This window comes from Dasypus novemcinctus, chromosome 19 (genome assembly GCF_030445035.2).
Source record: "Dasypus novemcinctus isolate mDasNov1 chromosome 19, mDasNov1.1.hap2, whole genome shotgun sequence".
NCBI lineage: Eukaryota > Metazoa > Chordata > Mammalia > Cingulata > Dasypodidae > Dasypus > Dasypus novemcinctus.
In genome coordinates this window covers 20,261,227-20,285,235 of record NC_080691.1, presented here as the reverse complement: position 1 = coordinate 20,285,235, position 24,009 = coordinate 20,261,227, and the positions used below count along the sequence as shown (strand labels likewise).

The window sequence follows — 24,009 nt, the reverse complement described above, 5'->3', positions numbered from 1 at the left end:
GCGGGGGAGCTACGGGGCTGAAGAGGCGGACGCCGGGTTCTAGACCCCTCCGATGCGGTCCGGACACTGCCCGAAGAGCTTCGGGAGAGCTGGGAGGGCAGATCCACAATCCTGAGGTGGAGTGTGGGGGGGAGGGGCGGTAGTTCTTCACTCCATTGCGCGTTTGTATGTTTGCATCTTTTCGGGGAAGGGCTGCGTCACAGGAAGGGAATACAAACGATCCCTAAACTGGAGATGCCCTCCGCCTCAGTATTCCAGACTCTCAGCAAATTCGCATATTTTGGGTATCAACAAATAGGCCTCAGTTCGCAAACCAAGGACCAAAGCGCCGGTGCAGGGATGCTGAGCGTTATTCGTTAACCGTTATCACCCAGGCAACCAGGCTTCGCCCAGCTCCCAGCCGCCGATTTGCGCAAACTATTTGTGCGCACGCGCCAGGGCCCGGGCCCCGCCCCTCAGCGCTTTCCTCAGGACATGTATCGCACGAGATTTGGCACACGCGGCGCTCTGTAGGAGGAGGTGTGGCAGACCCAGGGGCGCGGAAAGGAACTTGGATTGTGATTGACTGGGCCTGTCTTGTTCCCGGAACTCAGCTGGCGTCGCGCGAAGGCTGAAGGGAAGTTTGGTGGTCAGATTGTTGGTGCTGTGGAGTGGGCGTCCTTGGGAACCTGAAGAGTTGAAATGCCTCGGTATGCGCAGCTGGTCATGGGCCCCGCAGGCAGCGGAAAGGTGAGGATTTGGAAGGAGTAGGAGAAAAAAATGGGAGTTCCTGGGTCAAAGTGTGTTCCGGTCCTGAGGGAGGGGGCGGCGGGTTTGTGTATTGGGAGCCGTGAGACTCTGGGCAACTCATTTCTTTTTCTTTTTTTTTCCTAATATATTTTTTATTTATTTTTAAAAGATACTGAGATTACATAAAATGTTACATTAAAAAAATAGGGGATTCCCATATGCCCCACTCCCTACATCTCCCACTTTTCCCCACATTAACTTCTTTCATTAGTATGATACATTCATTGCAATTGATGAACACATTTTGAAGCATTGCTACTAAGTATAGGTTATAGTTTAATTGTAGTTTACACTCTGTCCTACTCAATTCTGTAAGTTATGGCAGGCTATAAAATGGCTCGTATTTGTCATTGCAATGTCATTCAGGTCAACTCCAAGTCCTGAAAATGCCCCCATATTACACTCTTTTTCCCTCTCCCTGACTTCAGCAGCTTAAGTGGCCACTGTCTCCATATCAATGATATAATTTCTTCCATTGCTAGATTAGATTCACAATAAGTCTATGGTAGAATACCGGTAAGTCCACTCTAGTCCATATTTTAGTCCCTAATCCTGAGGATTCTGGGATGGTGATGCCCACTCCACCTACAGTTGGGAGGGGGCTTCCATCCCATACGGCCGATGGATGGGACTCTCTTGCTTGTAGTTGTACACTCTCTCGAGTCCTTGGTGTGGACAATTCATTTCTGTTCTCTGGGCTTTAGTCACCTCTTGTTTTGTTTCATTTTGAAAGAGGAGTAATCGTAATTGCTAATATTTGTTGGGTATCTCTGCCTGAAGTATTCCTGTAAACGGCTCATTTCCCACAGCAGTCTTATGAGTCTTATGATTCCCATTTTACAGATATGGAAAATGAGATACAGAAAGATTAAGTTCCCTGCCCAAGATCACACTGCTAGTGAGTGACTGCTGAAACTTGAACACAGTTTTGTCTGATTCCGTAACCGTACTACTGACCATCAGTTCCTGTTTCACCCACAGGAAATTAAATGGAATCTCTTTTATATGTGTTTCTCAGAGCTTGAGACATGGACTTCTGGTAATTGATGTGGTTTTAAGTGATACATAGACACAACATTAAGGAACATTGAATCATGTGTTGAGAAAGTTATTCTCTTTCCAATTCTCTTGCTATTATTTAGTTTGATTTTAGTGTATCTTAAACACTTATTTAATCCCCAGATTTTTTACTTTTTTAGAGAGCAGGACTTAGAACTTTTGGTAGGCAACTGTATTTGGCTATAATTAAAAGTAATTTATAGTTACATTTAGGGATTAGATGTGTCTCAAGCTGTTGGGCACCCACCTCTCACATGGGAGGTCCCAGGTTCAGTTCCCAGTGCCTCCTAAAGAAGAGGAGTAGACAGGAGGGAGTCCTTGGGGTGGAGGGGGGGAAGGGGGCTTGTATTTAATTTTATAGTTACCTTTAAGTTGTAATAAATACTACTGTCTGTTTACAACAGAGATACAGCTCTTTCTTATAAAGAAAATATTAGTATTAGGAGCACTCAAATATAGTAGAAATAGTAAAGATACTGCTCAAATAACAGAGGTTTGGGAAATGCTAGAGCAGGGGTTCTGAACCTTTTTTGTTCCATGGACCCTTTTGCCAGTAAGGTGAAAACCACAGACCCCTTACCAAGTCCACACTGTACTGCGTATTATTTAATAAATACATCACACCCACACGTCCCCACAAGAATGTTTTTTTGATTTCATTTCAAGCTAATGGACCCCTTGTTAAGAACCCCTGCGTTAGAGTCTGGAGGTGTTTTGTGACTTCCTCTTTAATTTAACAAACATATTGTTCTGACCCATTGTCCTTTTCTGGGTACAGGAGATAAATATGTGATTAAGATATGGCTCTTGGGAAACGGACTTTGGCCCAGCGGTTAGGGCGTCCGTCTACCATATGGGAGGTCCGCGGTTCAAACCCCGGGCCTCCTTGACCCGTGTGGAGCTGGCCATGCGCAGCGCTGATGCGCGCAAGGAGTGCCGTGCCACGCAAGGGTGTCCCCCGCGTGGGGGAGCCCCACGCGCAAGGAGTGCGCCCCGTGAGGAAAGCCGCCCAGCGTGAAAAGAAAGAGCAGCCTGCCCAGGAATGGCGCCGCCCACACTTCCCGTGCCGCTGACGACAACAGAAGCGGACAAAGAAACAAGACGCAGCAAATAGACACCAAGAACAGATAACCAGGGGAGGGGGGGAAATTAAATAAATAAATAAATCTTTAAAAAAAAAAAAAAAAAAAAAAAAAAAAAAAGATATGGCTCTTGTCTACCCAAGACAAGAGCCTCTGGTCTATTTCAAAAGACAGATGACTTGTCATTTAAAATACAGGGTGAGGGAAGTGGACTTGGCCCAATGGATAGGGCGTCCGCCTACCGCAGTTCAAACCCCAGGCCTCCTTGACCTGTGCACAGCTGGCGGATGCGCAGTGCTGATGCGCGCAAGTGCCCTGCCACGCAGTGATGTCCCCTGTGTAGGAAAGCCCCACGTGCAAGGCGAGCCACCCAGGGCGAAAGAAAGTGCAGCCTGTCCAAGAAAAGGTGCCACACACACGGAGAGCTGACACAACAAGATGATGCAACAAAAAGAAACACAAATTCCCAGTGCCTCTGATAAGGATAGAAGCAGTCACAGAAGAACACACAGAGAATGGACACAGAGAGCAGACAACTCGGGGAGAGGGGGGAATAAATAAAAAATAAATCTTTAAAATAAAATAAAATACAGGGTGATGCTTAGAGAGTACGTCTTAGGCAGAAGTAACAGTATGGGTAAAAGCACCGAAGAGAAAGCATGAGAGAAGGTATTTCTGTATTCCAGATTAACTTTTGGACTGATTATGTTAATTTCCTTCATTCTTTCACCCAACAAATTTTTAATGCTTACTGTCAGAAATACTCATTGAAAATGTTCTTTGTGCTAAGCACTGCTCTAGATCCTGGTGATTTCATGGGGAACAAAACATACATGTAAAAAATATCTGCCCTTCTGTTCAAACATACTGAGCCAATTAGAAATAATTGTCAAGTGTACATTATGTTCCTGGTATGGTAGTCGTCCCTGGGCTTATAAAACTGAATAAGACACATCCCTTCCTCTAAAAAGAAAGTGGATGATAGGATAATGATTTTAACAAAGTGTACTGACTACATGAGGGGTAAAGATTTTCTAAACCAAAAGTTGCAAACTGATGGCCCACCTCCAAGCTGTTTATTGACCTGGACATTCCCTCATTGAATGTTCTGCCAGCTTATTGAGAACATTTCTGTCCTTCAGATCTTGGTCTAAACATCCCGTCCTCAAAAACATTGTCCCTGACCACCCTACCTAAAGCTTTGTTTGGCCCATACAGGTCCTAGTGGAGATTCTGTATGTTAGGTGCTGAACCAGGTAACTGGAATTCTTCCCTTTAAATCAAGCTTTTAGCACGTTGGAGCAGTAAGGAGCCTTAACGATCATGGTGACCATTCCAGTTAGACAAAAAAACAGGAAGATGCAGAAGTAATTTCCCCAGAGTTATTTGTGAATCTGATCCTAATCTGTATTGCAGCCCAATCAGATCCCTGACTCCCAGCCTACTGCCTCTTGCCTTGTTTTTAGTCAACCTCCTGGTTGGTGAAGGCATTGTAATGGCCTTGGTGGACATTGCTTCAAGGCTTTTTGGAGAGTCCTTTTGGAAGATGGGGGTTTAGCACTTTACTGCCTGCTGCTTTAACCACTCTGGCCTTGTGACCTTACAGAGCACCTACTGTGCCACCATGGTCCAGCACTGTGAAGCCCTCAATCGATCTGTCCAAGTTGTCAACCTCGATCCTGCAGCTGAACACTTCAACTACTCTGTGATGGCTGGTAAGTCCTGAGTGAAGTCCTTACCCTCTTCCAAGAAAAATAAGAGAAAGGGGAGGCAGAGTGAGTGCTGATTGTTCACAGAAGCTAAGAAATTGATTATTACAATGTGGTCCTCTGGTTTCCAAATCATGATGAATGGGAAACACTCAGGGTCATCTGGTGGCATCAGCTCATGATGTCATATTTTATGACCAGCAAACTTTTTTAGTCCTTGATGTAAGAATTCAAAGTGAGTGGACTTGTCCCTCACCACCCTTCTCTTCTGTCCCTTTCATGCTTAGTCTTGCTATAGTGAATCTGGTATATGCTGATCACATGCTGAGTGAAAAGCCCAGGTGTTTTTGTTTTTTTAATTCTTTTGATTAGTCCATTTAAATGTCTGTTGAACACCTACTTTATGCCAGAAATCAGGATTATAACAGAGAACCAGACATATACTATCCTTGCCTTCATGAATCTTTTAGTATGACTGTTAAGCATTAAAGAAAATGATAAACCTATTAGAAATTGTGATGAAGACTGCAAAGAGGGTGATCAGAAGCAATAAATGGGGAAGATTGCTTTAGGTTGGGTGGTCAGAGAGAGTGCTTTTGAGGAAGAGATATTTAAGACAAGACCTGAAGGATGGGAGTGTGCTCACCAAGCTGAGTGGGGAGTCGGAGGGCATTTGAAGATAAGGAAACATTGAGGTCAATAGATAGCCTGGAGGTGGGACAGGATTTAGTACATTTCAGAAAAACAGATGATGTCCTTGAGCTGGAGCATGGGGTAGGGCATGAGTTAGATTTTTTTTTGTCAGAAGGGAATACCAGGGGGAGGAGGATTTGGCCCAATGGATAGGGCATCTGCCTACCACATGGGAGGTCCAAGGTTCAAATCCAGGGCCTCCTGACCCATGTGATGAGCTGACCCACGGGCAATGCTGATGTGCACAAGAAGTGCCATGCCACACGGGTGTCCCCCACGTAGGGGAGCCCCAAGTGCAAGGAGTGCACCCCATAAGGAGAGCTGCCCAGCCCGAAAAATGTGCAGCCTGCCCAGGAATGGTGCCGCACACATGGAGAGCTGACACAGCAAGATGATGCCACAAAAAAAGACGCAGATTTTGTGTGCCGCTGACAAGCATACAAGTGGACACAGAAGAACACACAGCGAATGGACACAGCAGACAACTGGGGCAGGGAGCAAGGAAGGGGAGAGAAATAAATTAAAAATAAATCTTTTAAAAAAAAGGACCAGACTAAAGGAAAATATTAAAAAAAAAAAAAAAGGGAATACCAGGGAGCAGATATAGCTCAAGCAATTGAATGCTTGCTTCTCACATACAAGGTCATGGGTTTGATCCCTATACCTCCTAAAAACAAAAACAAAAACAAAAAAACCAACTTGGGGGAGCATATGTAGCTCAGTGGTTGAGCACTGGCTTCCCACATATGAGGTTCCAGTTTCATTCCCTGGCCCTAGTACCTTGGAAAAAAAAAGGGGGAGTGGGGAATTCCATTTGAGGGCCTTAAGCTGGGGTTTGGATTGACATTTAATGTTTCTAAAGATAACTCTGGTTCTTGGATGAAAAATGGACTCTAGGAGGTCAAGAGTAGAGGCAGAGACCAGTAATAAGGCTTTTGTGGCTTTCTCTCTGTCTTGGGCTATGATAGTTGTAGAGATGTAAAGAAGCAGACAGATTTAATATATATTTCTCACATAGAATTAACAGCATTCTGCGGGGGGTTGAGCCAGTAGGCTGTAGGAAAGGGAGGAATCAAGGTGACTCTTAGGTATCTTACATTAGCTGTTGAATGCATGATGTCATTTACTGAGGAGAAAGGCAAGGAGGTTTGGAGCAGTTCTCTTTGCCCTTATTAAAATTGAGATGTCTGATAGACATGAAGAGGTGATCTCAAGGAGACAATTGGGGGGAAAAAAAAGACGATTGGATATAATAGCCTTGAATTCATGGAAGAGGTCGTGGAAGAGGCCTGGAGATAAAAATTGGGGGCTCAGCAGCATTTTTTTATTTATTTATTTTTTTATTTATTTCTCCCCTCTATCCCCCCTCACCCCTGCCGATTGTCTACTCTCTGTGTCCATACTCTGTGTGTCCCTCTGTGACCGCTTCTATCCTTATCAGCAGCACCAAGAATCTGTGTTTCTTTTCATTGCATCATCTTGTCGTGTCAGCTCTCCATGTGTGCGCTACCATTCTTGGGCAGGCTGCACTTTCTTTTGGGCTGGGTGGCTCTCCTTTCGGGGTGCACTTCTTGCGCATGGGGCTCCCTTACGTGGGGGACACCCGTGCATGGCACTGCACTCCTTGCACACATCAGCACTGCGCATGGGCCAGCTCCACACAGGTCAAGGAGACCTGGGGTTTGAACTGCGGACCTCCCATGTAGTAGGCAGATGCCCTATCCTTTGGGCCAAGTCCGCTTCCCTTAGCAGCATATTGATAGTACATAAAACTGCTGGCCTGAGATATGGGATCACATCAGGAAAAGTTGTGATTGGAAAAAAGGGCTCAAAATTGAGCCTAGAAGTCATCTAGTCTTTAGAGGTCTGGTAGAGAGGGAGTCAGAGAGGTAAGAGGGAATCAGGAAAATGTAGCGTCACCAAAGCTAGGAGGAGAGAGTGTTTCAAGAAAGAGGTGAGAGTTGGCTGTGTCATCTTGAGTATGAAGAATAGCTCTTAGAGTTGACAACATGGAGACATTGGCAACCTTGATGGGTGGCCTCGTTGTATTGGTAGGGATGAAAGCCAGATTGGAGTGGTGTGAAGAAGGAATTGGAGGTGATGCAGTGTAGACATTGAGTAGAGAAAACTTGCTGACTAAGTTTTGCTGAGAAAAAGAGCAGAGAATTGATGTGATAACTGGAGGGAGGTGTGAGGATCAAGGGAAGTTTTCTTTTAAGATTGGAGATGGTTCCTGGAATGCGCTTGTATGCTGAAGAGACAATCCCATAGAAAGGGGGAAGTGAAGGTGTCAGAGAGCTGAAATGGCTGCAAGAATGAAGTCCTCGAGAAAGGCAAGGGAATCTAGAGCAGGTGGTGGGTTTTGCCTTTGCCCAGAGTGGGGTGCTTCTTCCACTGTGAAAGGAGGGAAGGCAGGGTAGATAGGTGCAGATGCATGTAATATTACTGGTGGGAATATGGGAAATTCTCTTATGCGGGCTTCTCATTTCTCTGTTAAAGACGTGTGCAGTTATCAGCTAAGTGGCTGAAAGAGAGTAGGGAGGCAGGATAAAGAGAGAGGAGTAGAATGAAATATTCATCTTTTAAATAAATAAGGCATTTCATTGCTCTGAGATCTTTTGGTTACAACAAACAGCATCCAAGCTAGCTTAAGTAAAAAGATTTACTAGAAGAAATCAGGGTCTCACATAAAATCTAAGGGCAAGTCTTCATGAGAGACTAGAACCCAAAACAAGAAAACTAACAGGAACTGAGTCAGGCTTTCTGTTTTTTCCTCATCCTGAGTACCAGCTTTCTCTGCCTCAGGATGCATGTGGTCCAATAAGGTCTCCACAACCCCAGATTCACATCCCTCTCTGGTCCTTGATTCATCCTTTTAGGAGACAAGTTTTATGTTCCCAACCTGGTTCAGTTGTTTATTCCTGAGGGGCTGCATAGGAAGATGTTATTAATATAAACCTGGCTATGAGTGAGGCACAGTTCTCCATGAATGGAGATTGTAGGTCTAAGCACAAAAATGTTACCTAGAAAATTATAAGTACTGATTTCTAAAAGTTAACAAGACGAGAACCATACATAAACCAGAGATTTTTTTTAAAGCAGTTTTATTGAGATATATTCACATACCATACAATCCATCCAAAGTGTATAATCAGTGGCTTTTAGTATAGTCACAGTGTTGTTCATTCATCACCACAAAATATTTTAGAGCAATTTCATTACTCCAAAAAGAAAAACTTTGCACCTCTAAGCAGTCTCCTTTTAATCCCTCTGTCCTTCCCTAGCCCTACATAACCACTAATCTAATTCCATCTTTATAAATTGATTTAGATTTATATTTTCTATAAATGGAATCATACAGTATGTGGTATTTTATGTCGGGTTTCTTTCACTTACATAATGTTTTGAGGTTTTTGTCTGATATTAACATCTTGTAACATGTACATTTGTACAGTTTCAAAAAACTGAATATAAATAATATTACATACATGTATGCAATATTATTCATATTTATATTTCGCATGAGGTTTCACTGTGCTGTACAGTACCATGTTACACCTTTTAGTTTTCCTTCTAGTAAAATACATGACCTTAGACTTTTCCTTTCAACTATTGTCATACTCGTCCAATAGCATTGCTAGTTACAAACACCATGATATGCTTTAACCATTTCTGTTATTTCCAAAGATTAACAAACAACTTTTTTACCAGTTCTGCACAGATTAACCCTCAGCTTTCCATTCTCTAATCTCATTCAGTTTTCTGGTGACCTATATTCTAGTTATTAACTCCATGAGTTTACACAATGTATTTAGTTTATAATAGTGCAATCATACAGTATTTTTCCTTTTGTGTCTGGCTTGCTTCACTCAACATAAATATCTTCCAGGTTCATCCATGTTGTCATATGCTTCACAACTTCATTTCCTCTTACAGCTGCATAATATTCCATCGTGTGTATACACCAGTTTATTTTCCATTCATTGGTTGATGGACACCTGGGTTGTTTCTATCTTTTAGGAATCATGAATTAATGCCACTATGACCATTGGTGTTCAGATGTCTGTTTGTGCCACTCCTTTCAGTTTTTCTGGGTATATAACCAGTAATGGTATTGCCGGGTCACATGGCAAATCTATATTCAACTTTTTTAGGAACTGCAAAACAGTCCTGCACAGTGGCTGTACCATTCTACATTCCCGCCAACAGTGAATAAGCATTCCTATCTCTCATCCTCTTCAAAACTTGTAGTTTTCTGTCTTTTTAATAATGGCCATTTTAATAGGTGTGAAATGATACCTCATTATAGTTTTGGTTTGCATTTCCGTAATTGCTAGTGATGAATATTTTTTTTCATGTATTTTTTTGTTTTGCCATTTGTATTTCTTCTTTGGACAAATGTCTATTCAAGTCTTTTTAATCGGGTCATTTGTCTTTTTGTTGTTGAGTTGTAGTATCTTTTTTTTTTTTTTAAGTACTGGGGGCTGGGGATTGAAACCAGGACTACGCATGTGGGAAGCCGGCGCTCAATCACTGAGCCACATCGGCTTCCCTGAGTTGGTTTTTACATTAGTTTTGCTTGTTGACTGTTTTTGTTTTTTCAGGAGGTACTTGGAAGCAAACCCAGGACCTCCCCTGTGGGAGGTGGGTGTCCAACCACTTGAGCCACATCCATTCCTTGTATCTCTTGATATATCATGGATTTTGAACCCTTATTGGATATATGATTTCCAAATATTTTTCCCGTGGAGTCAGTTGCCTTTTTCACCTTTTTGACAAAGTCCTTTGAGGTACAAAGTGTTTAATTTTGAGGAGGTACCATTTATCTTTTTTTTTTTTTTAATTTGCCCCATTTCTCTCCCCTTCCACATCTATTTTTTCTTTTTTTTCTTTTTCTTTTTTCTAAAGAGGTACTGGGGATTGAACCCAGGACCTTGTACATAGGAAGCAGGTAGGTTCTCATTCACTGAGCTACACGCACTCCCTATTTTTTCTTTTGTTGCTCATGCTCTAGGTTTAAGATCAAAAAAACTGTCATCTACCACAAGATCTTTAAGATGTTTCCCTACATTTTCTTCTTTTACATTTAGGTCTTTGATCCATTTTCAGTTGGTTCTTCTTTTTTTTTTTTAAGATTTATTTATTTTATTTTATTTCCCACCTCCCCCCGCCCCAGTTATCTGTACTCTGTGTCTTTTTGCTGCGTGTTCTTTGTCCGCTTCTGTTGTTGTCAGCGGCACAGAAATCTGTGTTTCTTTTTGTTGCATCATCTTGTGTCAGCTCTCCGTGTGTGCGGCTCCATTCTTGGGCATGCTGAACTTTCTTTCACACTGGGTGGCTCTCCTTACGGGGTGCACTCCTTGCACATGGGGCTCCCCCACACAGGGGCACCCTGCGTGGCAGGGCACTCCTTGCACGCATCAGCACTGCGCATGGGCCAGCTCCACACGGGTCAAGAAGGCCCGGGATTTGAACCACGGACCTCCCATGTGGTAGATGGACGCCCTAAACACTGGACCAAGTCCACTTCCCTAGTTGATTCTTATATAAGAAGTGAAATAGGGTTCTTCTTTCATTCTTTTACTTATGGATATCCAGTTCTCCCAGCACCATTTGTTAAAAAGACAGTTTTGTCCCAGTAACATGAACTTGATATGTTTGTCAAAAACCACTTGGCTGTAGAAGTCAGGGTCTATTTCTGGACTCTCATTTCTAGTTCATTGATCAATGTGTCTATATTTATGACAATACCATGATTTTTTGACCATTGTGGCTTTGTAATGTTTTTCAAGGTCAGGCACTGAAAGTCCTCCCACATGGCTCTTCTTTTATTTTATTTTTTAAGGAGGTACCAGGGAGTGAACCAGGACCTTGTACATGCAAAGCGTGCTTAAACAGTGAGCTACACCCACTCTGCATGTTACTTCTCTTTTTTAGGATGCTTTTGGCTGTTCAGATGCACTTTGCCTTCCAAATAAATTTGGTAATTGCCTTCTCTATTTCTGTGAAGTAGGCTCTTGGAATTTTGATTGGTATTGCATTGAATCTATAAATCAGTTTGGGTAGGATTGACATCTTCATAATATTTAGTCTTCCAGTCCATGAACACAGAATGTCTTTCCATTTATTTAGGTCTTAATTGATTTCTTTTAGCAGTGTTTTGTAGTTTTCTGAATATAGGTCCTGCACTTCTGTGGTTAAATTGATTCTTAGGTATTTGAATCTATTTGTTGCTATTGTAACTGGAATTTTTTTTTCTTGATTTCCTCCTCAAATTGTTCAGTACTAGTGTACAGAAACATTTCTGATATTTACATGTTGATCTTCTATCCTGCCACTTTGCCGAACTCATTTATTAGCTCAAGTAGCTTTGTTGTAGACATTTTGGAATTTTCTAAATATAGGATCATAGCATCTGCAGAAGTAAAAGAGTTTTACTTCCTCTTTTACTATTTGGATGCCTTTTTTAGCTAGAATTTCTAGCACAATGTGGAATAACAGTGGTGACAGTGGGCATCCTTGTCTTTTTCCTGATCTTAGAGAGAAAGCTTCCAGCCTTTCCCCATTGAATATGATGTTTGCTGTGGGTTTTTCTATATACCTCTTACCATATCGTGGAATTTTCCTTCTGTTCCTATCTTTCAAACTGTTTTTATCAAGAAAGGATGCTGGATTCTGTCGAGTGCCTTTTCTTCATTGATCAAGATATCATACGTTTTTTTTTCCTTCAGTTATTTTCTTATGTTGAACCATCCTTGCATACCAAACTAAATCCCACCTTAAACCAGAGTTTTTTAAGCCTCTTCTATAAGTGATTTATGTACATTATTCCATTTGGTCTGTATCCTTCTACTCTAGGATATATGATTTCTCCACCTGCCCCTCCCCCCCAACCCCGCTTCATAAATAAGGAAAGTGAGGCTCAGAGAAGTTAGATAGCATCTGTAGGGTCATCATGTGAATAAATGGTGGTAGTTTTTTGTTTGGTGGTTGGTTGGTTGGTTGGTTTTGTGATACTATTTTGGTAATAAGTGATTCATATTCACATGGTTCAAAATTCAAAACATACAAAATTGTAAATATACAAGAGAAAGTCTCCCTCCCAACTCTATGTCCCAGTGATCCAGATCCCCTCACTAGAGGCCACCAATATTCCATTCCCTGGTATATATTTCCATAGATAGTCTATGCATAGACTATTAAATCTGTATATGTGTTTTAATGTACATGTAGTGAATTTTTGTCTCTTTTTTTTAAGAAAGTTTAAATTTTTAATTTTATTTATTTCTCTCCCCTTCCCTCCCCTCCCCCCCACCCCAGTTGTCTGTTCTCTGTGTCCATTTGCTGCGTGTTTTCTTTTTGTCCGCTTCCGTTGATGTTAGCGGCACAGGAATCTGTCTCTTTTTGTTGCTTCATCTTGCTGCATCAGCTCTCCGTGTGTGAGGCGCCATTCCTGGGCAGACTGCACTTTTTTCGCGCTGGGCGGCTCTCCTTACAGGGTGCACTCCTTGCACATGGGACTCCGCTACGTGGGGGACACCCCTGCATGGCATGGCATTCCTTGCGCGCATAAACGCTGAGCATGGGCCAGCTCCACACGGGTCAAGGAGGCCTGGGGTTTGAACTGCGGGCCTCCCATGTGGTAGACGGACGCCCCAACCACTGAGCCAAGTCTGCTTCCGTCTTTCCTTTTTTTAAACAAAAATTGATGGTGTAATTACTCAGAGTTCCGCACCTTGCATTTTTCACTGAACAGTATACCTGGTAAGAGAGTGGAATCGTCAATACTGAAAGAGCTTCCCCTTTCTATAGCTGCATATAGTATTCCATTGAATGGCTATACAGTAATTTATTTAATTAGTTCCCTATATAGTTGTTAACTTTTATTAGTAAAGATAATTTTTGGATGGACATGCTCATATTCTGGACCCTGTCTATCCTTTTCAGACATCCGGGAACTGATAGAGGTCGACGATGTGATGGAAGATGACTCTCTGCGGTTCGGTCCCAATGGAGGATTGGTGTTTTGCATGGAGTACTTTGCTAATAATTTTGACTGGCTGGAGAACTGTCTTGGCCATGTAGAAGATGACTACATCCTTTTTGATTGTCCAGGTAAGTCAGCAATTTGAATATGTCATTTTCCTTGAAATCATGATTGTTCTATACTCAGTGGTAGAGAGTGGAGCATGCATTTGTAGTTCTACACTGTATTGCAGTGAGGTGTGAAGCTCTTATTCTTGGGTTCGAATTCATTCAGTGAGTTTATTCAGTGCTTACTTTGTATACTGGGAATACCATGGAAAGCAAGTTCTGCCCTCAGAACTCACAGTCAAATGGAGAAGGGGTGCTAAACAGTATAGACAGAAATCACCCCAACAACATGTGGTTGTGACAGGTGTCCCACAGGAATAGCACAAACTGTTACAAGTTAGGTGGCTTAAGGGAAGATTCTGATCAAGTGGCCTTTTAGCTGGGCTATCCGGATGAAGGTGAGGGAGACAGTGAATGGCACGCTGCAGGCCTTGAGGCAGGAAGGAGCAAGGTGGTTTGAGGGACTGAAAAGGACAGTGTGGCTGGAGTGTAGAAACAGGGAAAATGTCATGAGGTGAAGCTGGTGGGACCAGATAATCACACATGGCTTCTTAGGCCATACTGTGAATTGTAGACTTGAGCCTAACTTCGCTGTGATCATTTTGGTGGCCTCCAGAATGGTCCCCCATCCCCATTTGATTTATTGAACATATATACACCTACAAAAAAGAGCACACGTCATAAGTATACAGCTTGATGAATGTTTCCAAATGGCACATGGCTTTGCAGTACTTTATTTATTTATTTTTTGTTAATGTTCTTTGCTAACATATCTATAACCTAAAACTTGCTATTTTAACTATTTTTAAGTGTGTTAATTCTCTTCACAATGTTGTGCCACCATCACCAACAGCCATTACCAATAGTCTCTGGTAGCCTCTAATTGTAACACATTTTTTTTTAAAAGATCTACTTTATTTTATTTATTTATTATTTTATTTTATTATTATTGATTTATCCCCCCCTTGCCACTTGCTTGCTCTCTGCTCCCTGTGCCCATTCTTCTGTGTCTGCTTGTCTTCCTTTGTTGCGTCATCTTGCTGTGTCAGCTCTCCACAGGTGGGGGCCATCATCTCTCTGCAAGGTGCAGGCCAGCCTGCCTTCACATGGAAGCCCTGGAAAGCAAACCCAGGGCCTCCCATATGGTAGACAGGAACCCAATCAGTTGAGCCACATCCGCTTCCCTGTAACACTTACTTTTGATTGGCAGAAAACAAAAGTGTAAAGAACCTCATTTTCTATGTGAAACTGGATAGTTTGCTTGGAATTCCCCTGGTGGGAGTACCTTACGTTATGATTGCTTTGAAGGGCTGGAAAGACCCCCTAAAAACTCAATGGTGTTGACTTGTCTTTTTTTTTTTTTCTTTTTAATGTCTTATGGGACATTCTCTTTCCTCCAATTTGATGATTTGACATATTTCCTGTTTATAATGTACTTTGTGTAGGTCAGATTGAGTTGTACACTCACCTGCCTGTGATGAAACAGCTGGTCCAGCAGCTGGAACAGTGGGAGTTCCGAGTCTGTGGTGTTTTTCTTGTTGATTCTCAGTTTATGGTGGAGTCATTCAAGGTATGGGGATGAATCTGTTTTGAATTTGAAAGCATGGGTACAGGCAGATGATGGTTTAATCATTGTGTGATTTAATTATTTTGTGATTCTGGACATCTCACAAACTATATTCCAAAGTTTTTAAATACCCCTTGTTACTAAATTATGATGATGGTAATGTATTTTTAACTCAGTAAAAAAAAGTAAATTCTCTTAATACCTCTTGAGGAATATTTGATGGGGAAGGAAGCTAAAGAGATTGATTAAAGAGATGTGTGATCACTCTAGATTAAATCTATATCTTCTCTTCTTAGCCTTACCTTTGGAAACCAAAGCAAACTGTCTTTTTTTTCTTTTTATACTAACTTTTTTTTTTTTTTACTTGAGCCAATTTTCTTGTAGTTAGGAACAGAAGCCTGTCTCTTTTTCAGAGACCAGGGAACTTTGTCAGCAACAACTGATTCATCTTCCCTTTTGTGTTTGCTCCCTCAGTTTCTCTCTGGCATCTTGGCGGCCCTGAGTGCAATGATCTCTCTAGAAATTCCGCAAGTTAACATCATGACGAAGATGGATCTTCTGAGTAAGAAAGCTAAAAAAGAGATTGAAAAGTGAGTTTTACCACCACTCATCCATTAATATCAGCTTTCAGTTGCAAAGATGAACCTCTTAAATTTTGTTTAGATGTAAGGTTCTGTCAGTCTATAAATTTAGTTTCCTGATTTATTCTCCATATTTCATCACTCTTCTTTGTCACTTTTAAAGGTTTCTAGATCCCGATGTATATAGTTTGTTAGAAGACCCTACAAGTGGCTTAAGAAGCGCAAAGTTCAAAAAATTATCTAATGCTATATGTGGACTGGTAAGTTTTCAGATTTGCTTTTTTTTTTAATGACCTGGACTCTTTTGTTTTGTTTTTTGTTTTTAATTCTTAACCTGTTCCATAAAGAGGAATTGGACAAGCAGTTCTATCTATTTTGGACACTCTTTTGTTTCCTTTTACCCACTAAAACAGCTCTCCGTGTGGTGGCCCTTCTGAGCTACAGGGAAGGATGGATCATACTGTAGCTGTGGTAACCAGCAGCTGTGGGACTTCTGCAGAATTTGTGGTTAGCTGCCCTAGAGTCAGCATGTTGTTATATTAATTTTAATGCTCAGCTCAATTTGTGATCTGGAAACAGTTGTAAGCTTGAGCTCTAGGATTTTGGCTCACTTAGCTACTCAGGTTTTGTGTGTGTGTGTTTAGTTGTTAAGGAATTGTAGGAGGTTTTGCTTTGTTTTTTATTTGTCCTCAAATGCTTAGAAAAATGATTATTATGTTCAAAACAGTGGCCTGATAAACCAGTTCCAAGAAGCAGAAACCCAGGCAAACAAGATTAGGCACTTGTGAGGGCGTCCTCAGTCCTAACAGGAGATGGACAGTCACTTCCAAAGTAAAATTCCTTGGTCTTGTTCTGTGGGCATCTGTGTAAAAACAAGTGAAAGAAACATCATATCTGGTTCAGAAAAGAGATGATCTTGGGTGCTTCCACTTTCAGACATCTCCAGCCACAAATGTTCCTAAGCAGCAGTTCTCAAAGTATGGTCTCTGGATCAGTACTATCAGCATCTCCTGGGAACTTGTTAGAAATGCAGATTCTCAGACTCCATGCAAGACCCTTTGAATCAGAAATTCTGAAGGAGGATCCAGTCCTTCAGATGACTCGTTTGAGCACTAAAGTTGGAGAGCCACTGCCCTAGAGAAAGAGTTCGAAAGTAGAAATAGGGCCCCTCTGGGAACTATGGCTAGGTCTAGTTGGGTTGCTCCTGAGCAGCCTAGGACACCCAGCCAAGGAGGCACATATTTTCCTCCTCTTGTCTGATACGGGAGTCAGGTCTTTAGGTTTTCAGTCTTCTTGCAGGGAGCTCTCAAACTTACGTAAAGAATTTTAGTAGATGGTTTGGATTTTTTGGTTTGCAAATCAGTTATACAGGAAAGTGTCCTAAACAAGCTTAAACCAAAAGGAAATTTTTTGAGAAAGTCCAGGGGTTGATTTTGACTTCAGATGTAGCTGACTCCATGGGCCCTAACAATGTCTTCAGGACCTGGTCTTTCTCCTTCTCTTGCTTTGTGTCACTTCTTTCTAAACAGATTGTCCTTCTAGTAACAAGATACAATCAGCAGCTTCTTGCTTCCATCAAACAATTCTAGGTGCAGCAAAAAGGAGTATGCTTTTCTCATTTGGTCCCAGTGTCAGTCAGGAGCCCATCCCTGAACCTGGCTGTGGCAGGGGCATTTGATGCTCTGGTTGGCTGACCTTAGGCCCATGCCTCTCCCTTGAGTTGCAGGTGGAGTCAGCAACCCCTACCCCTCATGGACTGAGACTTGTGGAGAGGGGTGTTTTCTAGGAGAGAATCCAGGATTTACCAGCAGAAGGAGAATTGGGGTGGCACAAGCAGCAGTGTTAGGACTGTCAGCCCATCAGATGTTATTGAAGTCTTATTAGGGAAAGACAGCTCTGACCATGCCACCCTTTTCTCAGAAAGAGAAACCTTGAAATTTAATACTTGGCAGGTTAATCTAGCTGACTACAAGTTTACCAGAATTTCCACAGCAGCAATAATTTTAGCTACCATTTCCCCCTCTCTGTGAGCCTTTGCATGCAGCCTTAAATATTTATGTGTATTCCCTAAAAGTTCTATATGAGATGCCATTAACACATAGGTTTTGTATCTCAGATGACTGGGATTGAATATTGATATTTTTCTGGTTTCTCAGTAGACTAAGAGATGACGATAGAGGTGGGCAATGTAGCAATACCGTAATAGAAATTCTTACAGAACCTACAGGCAGAAAGCACAGTTGAATCCCTGTCAAATCAAATTGGGAACTCCGAGTCAGAAAACAAGACCTCCCTCCCTGTTCCTCAGCAGCCCATATGGTTTTGCTCCCCTCTGCACCTTCTTGCTCAACACATCAATCTTGCCACATCCTTGAGCAACTTCTGGATCATTCTGCAGATGACTGCACCTCTGTTTCATGACATCGCTTCACTAGGGCCTAATACCAAATGGCTACTTTCTCTGTCTCTCAGGCCCAACTCCAGTAAGAGTAAATCTGACGGGCTCAAAGAGCTTTTCTTTGGCCAAAGCACTATGAGTCAAATTTGCTAACAGGTCAATGGATTGGTAACCCTGAGTCAGGTGTTTATCCACATCTTGTCAGTGCCCATCCTTGTGAAAAGCACAGTTCAACCCGCCTTTCTTGCAAAGGGGAGGAGGATAGTGGGTGATATAGGCTAGCCAGGCAGCAGTTTAATTTAGAGGTAGCCATTGGCAATCCAGTAAATTAACTAATAAGTTTAATATTCCGAACCATTTTGGAAGTTGAAAACTGCTTATGCCTATGTGAAATTTCCAGTGATTGTTGAATTCAAATAAATACCCATGAAATAATGAAATACTAAGTGTCCGAGGAGTGTTCTGGTAGGTTAGAGGTCAGAACAATCAATAATGATCTGCTAGTGTTCTGTCTCCAGCTCTTCCAGCCCATACCTAAAGTTTTTAATCAGAACCGCAAGTGGTTGTAAAACTCAAATATACATTGAAAATTGTGCATTTTGTACAACTTCAGAATGAACTTTTTTTAAATCCCCAACTTATAGATTGATGACTACAGCATGGTTCGATTTTTACCTTACGATCAGTCAGACGAAGAAAGCATGAACATTGTATTACAGCATATTGATTTCGCCATTCAGTATGGAGAAGATTTGGAATTTAAAGAACCGAAGGTAATTTCTGAGTTTGGGGAGTTTGGTGGTTTTTGGCAGAAATGATTGTCAGCACTTACTGGCCTCCTGCAAAATCCAGGCAACTCCTTAAATTAAATTTTGTCTTAGTGGTGGCAGTAACCTAGGCTTTTATAGGTGATCTCTGAAATTGACACCTGTGTAAACAAAACAGTATCAGTTTCATTCTATATTCTCTTGAGGCAGTTTTCTCTTTGTAATCAGATTGTGGGGATATGTGTAAAAAGGAAGTGAATCCCAATTGAACTTGGGCTGCCCTCATGTATGTCAGTGGAAAGACTGATGATAGTCAACAGTAGATCACAGTCTCAGCAAATTGCCTGAATTAGTGTGAGTGTAAACTCAAATAGGAATTGCTTCTGATGAAGTATGAGTGTGTTACCACATACCTGGAAAAGTTCTATCAATCATGCCCTTTGTTCCTATTAACCATTAACTTATGAGCAGCACCTGGAACTGTTGTTGGGTATTAGCTCATTATAGAACATTTCTTGAAAAATATGTAAACACAGGACAGATGTAGCTCAAGTGGTTGAGCGCCTGCTTCTCATGTAGGACATCCCAGGTTCAATCCTTGGTACCTCCTAAAAACAAACAAAACAGAAAAACCAACGGGGAGTGGATGTGGCTCAAGTGATTGGACATGGAATGTCCCAGCTATGGTTCCTGGTGCCTCCTGGGGAAGATGACTAGACAGATGAGGTATCCATGGTGGGGGGGAGGGTTAAAAAATAAATTAAATATTTTTTTAAAAAACAAAATACAAGCAAATAAAAAAAACAATTCTCATTGGGGAGTAGATGTGGCTCAGTGATTGAGCACCTGCTTCCCATATACAAGGTCCTGGGTTAACCCATTAATTCCCTGGTACTTCCTAAAAATATGTATTTATGTAAACACATTTCAGGTCTAACTGTATTTCTTTTTTTTCCCCCTTTGTCAGGAACATGAAGATGAATCATCTTCTATGTTTGATGAATATTTTCAAGAATGCCAGAATGAATGAAGATTTTGCTAAAACATAACTCACATATATGTGAAGAGCTTGTGACTGAAACTGCACAACATTCTTCTCTTAGAAGGATGCAATAGTAGAAACCTGTGTGTTTTAATGAAAAAAATAATACTTGGCTTTTTACCAGCAGCATGCACGAATCAAGTTCTGAGTTCTGAAACTGCTGCTGTTAGAAGTGAAATCATGTGGTATTATTTTAACAGTATCCATTTAGAATTTAAAGGTCAAAATTGAAATGAATGCACAAAAATTTGTGTATAATTTAAATCAGCACCCATGCTACTGTTAAGACCAGTCTAACTTTATTTTACTGTGTTGGATTTTTGTTGTTTTTGAGGGTTTTTCTGGGGAGTGGGAATTATTTTAACAAAATATACATATGTATATATGTCCAACAAAAAATGTGAAAGAATATAAATAAGACTATTGCTTTATCTGTATTTTCCAATTTTCCTATATTGAAAATGTATTATTTCTGTAATTAGAAAATTAAAAATATTTTAAGATGTATATTTATATGAAAGAAACAAAGGGTAGCAGGAATCTTTCATTATCTTGTTTTCCAATCAGAATTTAAAATAGCTAGGGAAGTATCCTTAAGTATAGAAACTTAGGTAGTGATTTTTTTTAAATGTAGTCTGTAGTCTCTGAGAGTGTAGACTATGAAATACATGCAAAAATGCAAATGATATAACTTTTTAACTTCTTGCTATATTGAATTACTTATTTTCATTATTTCTAAGTTCATTCAGTTGGGTGTGTGAGCAGGCCCCAGAGAATGACTAATCAGTCAACAAATATTTATTTCTTTAGCATCCACTGTAGGCCAGACTCCACTAAAGCAAGGCTGAATTTCTCATTTATCACATGTTGCCAGACATTGTACAAAGAAGCCCTTCTTTACGTAATCTATTTCATTTAATCCTTATAAAAGGTCAAGGTTATTTGATGACACATCTTCCATCTGATACAAATTAAACCCTTGTAGAAAACCTGCAACTCAAATTAAATTTTAAATCATTCTTGTGCCTAGATAGCAGAAATATATCTTTGACATCTTTTTTTTTTTAAGATTTATTTTATTTATTTCCCCTGCCTCGATATTTGCAGTCACTGTCTGCTCTATGTCCATTTGCTGTGTGCTCTGTGTCTGCTTGTCTTCTCCTTAGGAAACACGAGGAACCAATCCTGTGCCCAATTGCTTGAACCACCTCAGTTCCCTGGTTTCTTGCGTCTCTCATTGCCTTTTCCTCTTTGTTCCTCTTTGTGTCTCTTTGTTACATCATCTTTTTTTTTTTTTTTATTTATTTAATTTCCCCCCCCCCCCCCCCCCCGTTGTCTTGTTCTCTGTGTCTATTTGCTGCGTCTTGTTTCTTCGCCTGCTGCTGCTGTTGTCAGCGGCACCGGAAGTGTGGGCGGCGCCATTCCTGGGCAGGCTGCACTTTCTTTTCACGCTGGGCGGCTCTCCTTACGGGGCGCACTCCTTGCACGTGGGGCTCCCCTACGCGGGGGACACCCCTGCATGGCACGGCACTCCTTGCGCGCATCAGCACTGCGCATGGGCCAGCTCCACACGGGTCAAGGAGGCCCGGGGTTTGAACCGCGGACCTCCCATGTGGTAGACGGACGCCCTAACCACTGGGCCAAGTCCGTTTCCCTGTTACATCATCTTGTTGCATCATCTCGCAGTGCCTGCCCTTTGTATCAGCTCGCCTTCTCTGGGAGGCACTGGGAACCAAACCTGTGAGCTCCCGTGTGGTAGCAGGAGTTGTTGCTTGAGCCACATCCTCTTCCCTCAACATCATATTTGATCCACTTTAATTAAAGAAGCAAAACTTGAGCAGCGATAAATATCAGTGGTAACTTGTGTCTGGGGACCTAGGCCCGGGGTGAGGGGCAGTCAGAAGGTAGAAGATGAGTGGGCATTGTGGGGATGTCCTGGGTCCTCAGGTATGGAAAGAGTTAAAATACCCTGATCTTGCAGCATTGCTAATTTCTAATTAGAAACTTCACTGTCATATCTAGAGGTAAGAGAGAGACAACTTTTCACCTGCCCTCTTTATCACCCTCTTTTTGTTAAGCTACACCTCTCTGCCTTCTCTCCTGGAGGAAGTCTGGGATGTTCCTGTAGGAAGAAGTAAAGGGCCAGATTCAGTTTCCTTCCCCTCTGGACACTGAGATTTCCAGGATGAGTGGCAAGTCCAGTCCTTAAGGATTTCACTGTGTTATAGGGGTACCTGGCATGATTCTTCAGATAAATTTACTGGGTCTGGGTTTGGTGGGTGCCAGACATTGGGGATAAAATCAGGGTCAGGGTAGACAAGACCTGGCATTCATGGAACTGACACGTTAGGTAACAGGCCATAAACAGGAAAGAACAATAATTTCAGAGGCTGATAAGGCATTGGAAGAAAATAAAATAGTAATGAAATGAAAGTCAGTAAGGGGGCATATTTTGTCTTTGTTGTCAAGGTAGTCCACTCCAAAAAGGTGCTATTTGTCCAGAACCTAAATGAGAAGTCAACTGGGACATGGCAGCGGGCAGGGGTTGTGCCCAGTGCATGGGACTGATGGAAGAAAAGGCCCTCCAAGGTGAAGACTTCTGGGAAGATGGTGGATTAGGGAGTTGGAGGGCATTTCCCTCCCAGGAAAGCAGCTAGGGGACAGGCAGAAACTGTCCAGAACAACTGTCCTAGGGGCTCCAGAGACGGGAGTATTGTGGAGCACCCAGAAAGGAGTGGGAGGAACAGAAACCACAGTGAGAGATTGTAACTTGGGATGCTGGCACCCATCCCCCACTTTTTTTTTTTTTTTACGTACTCCCATTTTTATTGATCAATAGAGCAGGAAGTGAACACTAATAAGGGCAAAATTAATATAAATGAAGCATTTCTAATTATGGAAATATATGGAATGCTAAAAGGGAACATATATAGAGAAAGATTCTATTCCCGGATTTGAAATCAATATTTTTAAATTCAAATTGACGCAAAATATATTTGTATATAAAATGTATTTGATAACATGCTATTAAACTACAACTTAGGACAAATTTCCAAAAAATTATAAGGACATTTTAAATATTTTGTTTTATTTTTATGGAAATTGAAAGAAGTAAAACTTCAATTTATAGAAAATGAGGTTCCAGTGGAGCCTACCCTGCCTAAAGGAGCTGGATTAGGAGCTGTGACCACAGAGGTAGTAAAAGAATATGTAAAATGGAAAGAAAAATCAGGCTCTCAAATATTGATATGCTCCCAAAAATGTTACAACTATAATATTTCATTGTGTTATTCAGGAGTTTAGCAAGGGGGATGAAAAGAGAGATGAGACATAGAGCTAGAAGGGAGAGAGAGAGATTGTCTGATTATTCAGGAAAGAAACAGAATAAAAGCTGTAGGCATAATAACTTTGATGTTTAAAGAAAAGTAATAAGGAATAATGATTGCTATAGAAACCAAAGTGTTGATGTTACGAAGCAAAATTTTCTGAGTATGTGTTATTAAATTTTTAATATTCCTTAAGGCTTATTTACATTAAATATTTAAATAAATCTATTAGATTGGGCAAGACTATCCCTAGTGTACTTTTTTTTTTTTAAGATAAATACATCACACAGAACCATCCCCCACTCTTGAGGCAAACAGCATCAGGTCATCAGTCTCTGTCTGGTGGTTGGCTATGGACTGAGAGGGCCATGAAAGTCCACATCCCCAAGAACAGGGCTGGACACAGCCAGCACTGTTTCACCCTTTGGCCAGTGAATTTATTTATTTATATACTTAAATTTTTTTAAGATACTTAGATTACATAAATGCTACATAAAAAAGGTAGGGGATTCCCATATACCCCACTCCCTACCCCTCCCACACTTTCCCACAATAACAACATCCTTCATTAGTGTGATAACATTTGTTACAATTGATGAACACATTGGAACATTGCAACTAAGTGTGACTTATACCTTACATTGTAGTTTAAACTCTCTCCCACACAATTTTCTAAATTATAACAATATAATGGCCTGTGTCTGTCATTGGAATATCATTTAGGACATTTCCAATGTCCTCAAAATGCCCCAATATTACACCTATTTTTCCTCTTCCTCCCCTCAGAACCTCCTGATGGCTGGTGAATTTAGACTGCTGGGTCTTGCAGATTCAACCCAACCCAGTGCCGCCTTGCCATTGTTTTGACCCACTTCTGGGAGAGCCATCAGAAAACTAGAAAG

General features: G+C 41.4%; 1 protein-coding gene across 1 annotated transcript; it reads left to right on the top strand.

The window, feature by feature from the left end:
• The first annotated feature begins 348 nt into the window (after positions 1–348).
• On the top strand, positions 349–23,353 carry GPN3 (GPN-loop GTPase 3). The gene is made up of 8 exons (XM_004483007.5): positions 349–729; positions 4,537–4,645; positions 13,280–13,447; positions 14,872–14,996; positions 15,468–15,583; positions 15,738–15,834; positions 18,617–18,745; positions 19,707–23,353. The coding sequence occupies exons 1-8, from the start codon at positions 682–684 to the stop codon at positions 19,767–19,769; spliced, it is 855 nt and encodes a 284-aa protein (XP_004483064.1). The 5' UTR covers positions 349–681; the 3' UTR covers positions 19,770–23,353.
• Positions 23,354–24,009: the final 656 nt, after the last annotated feature.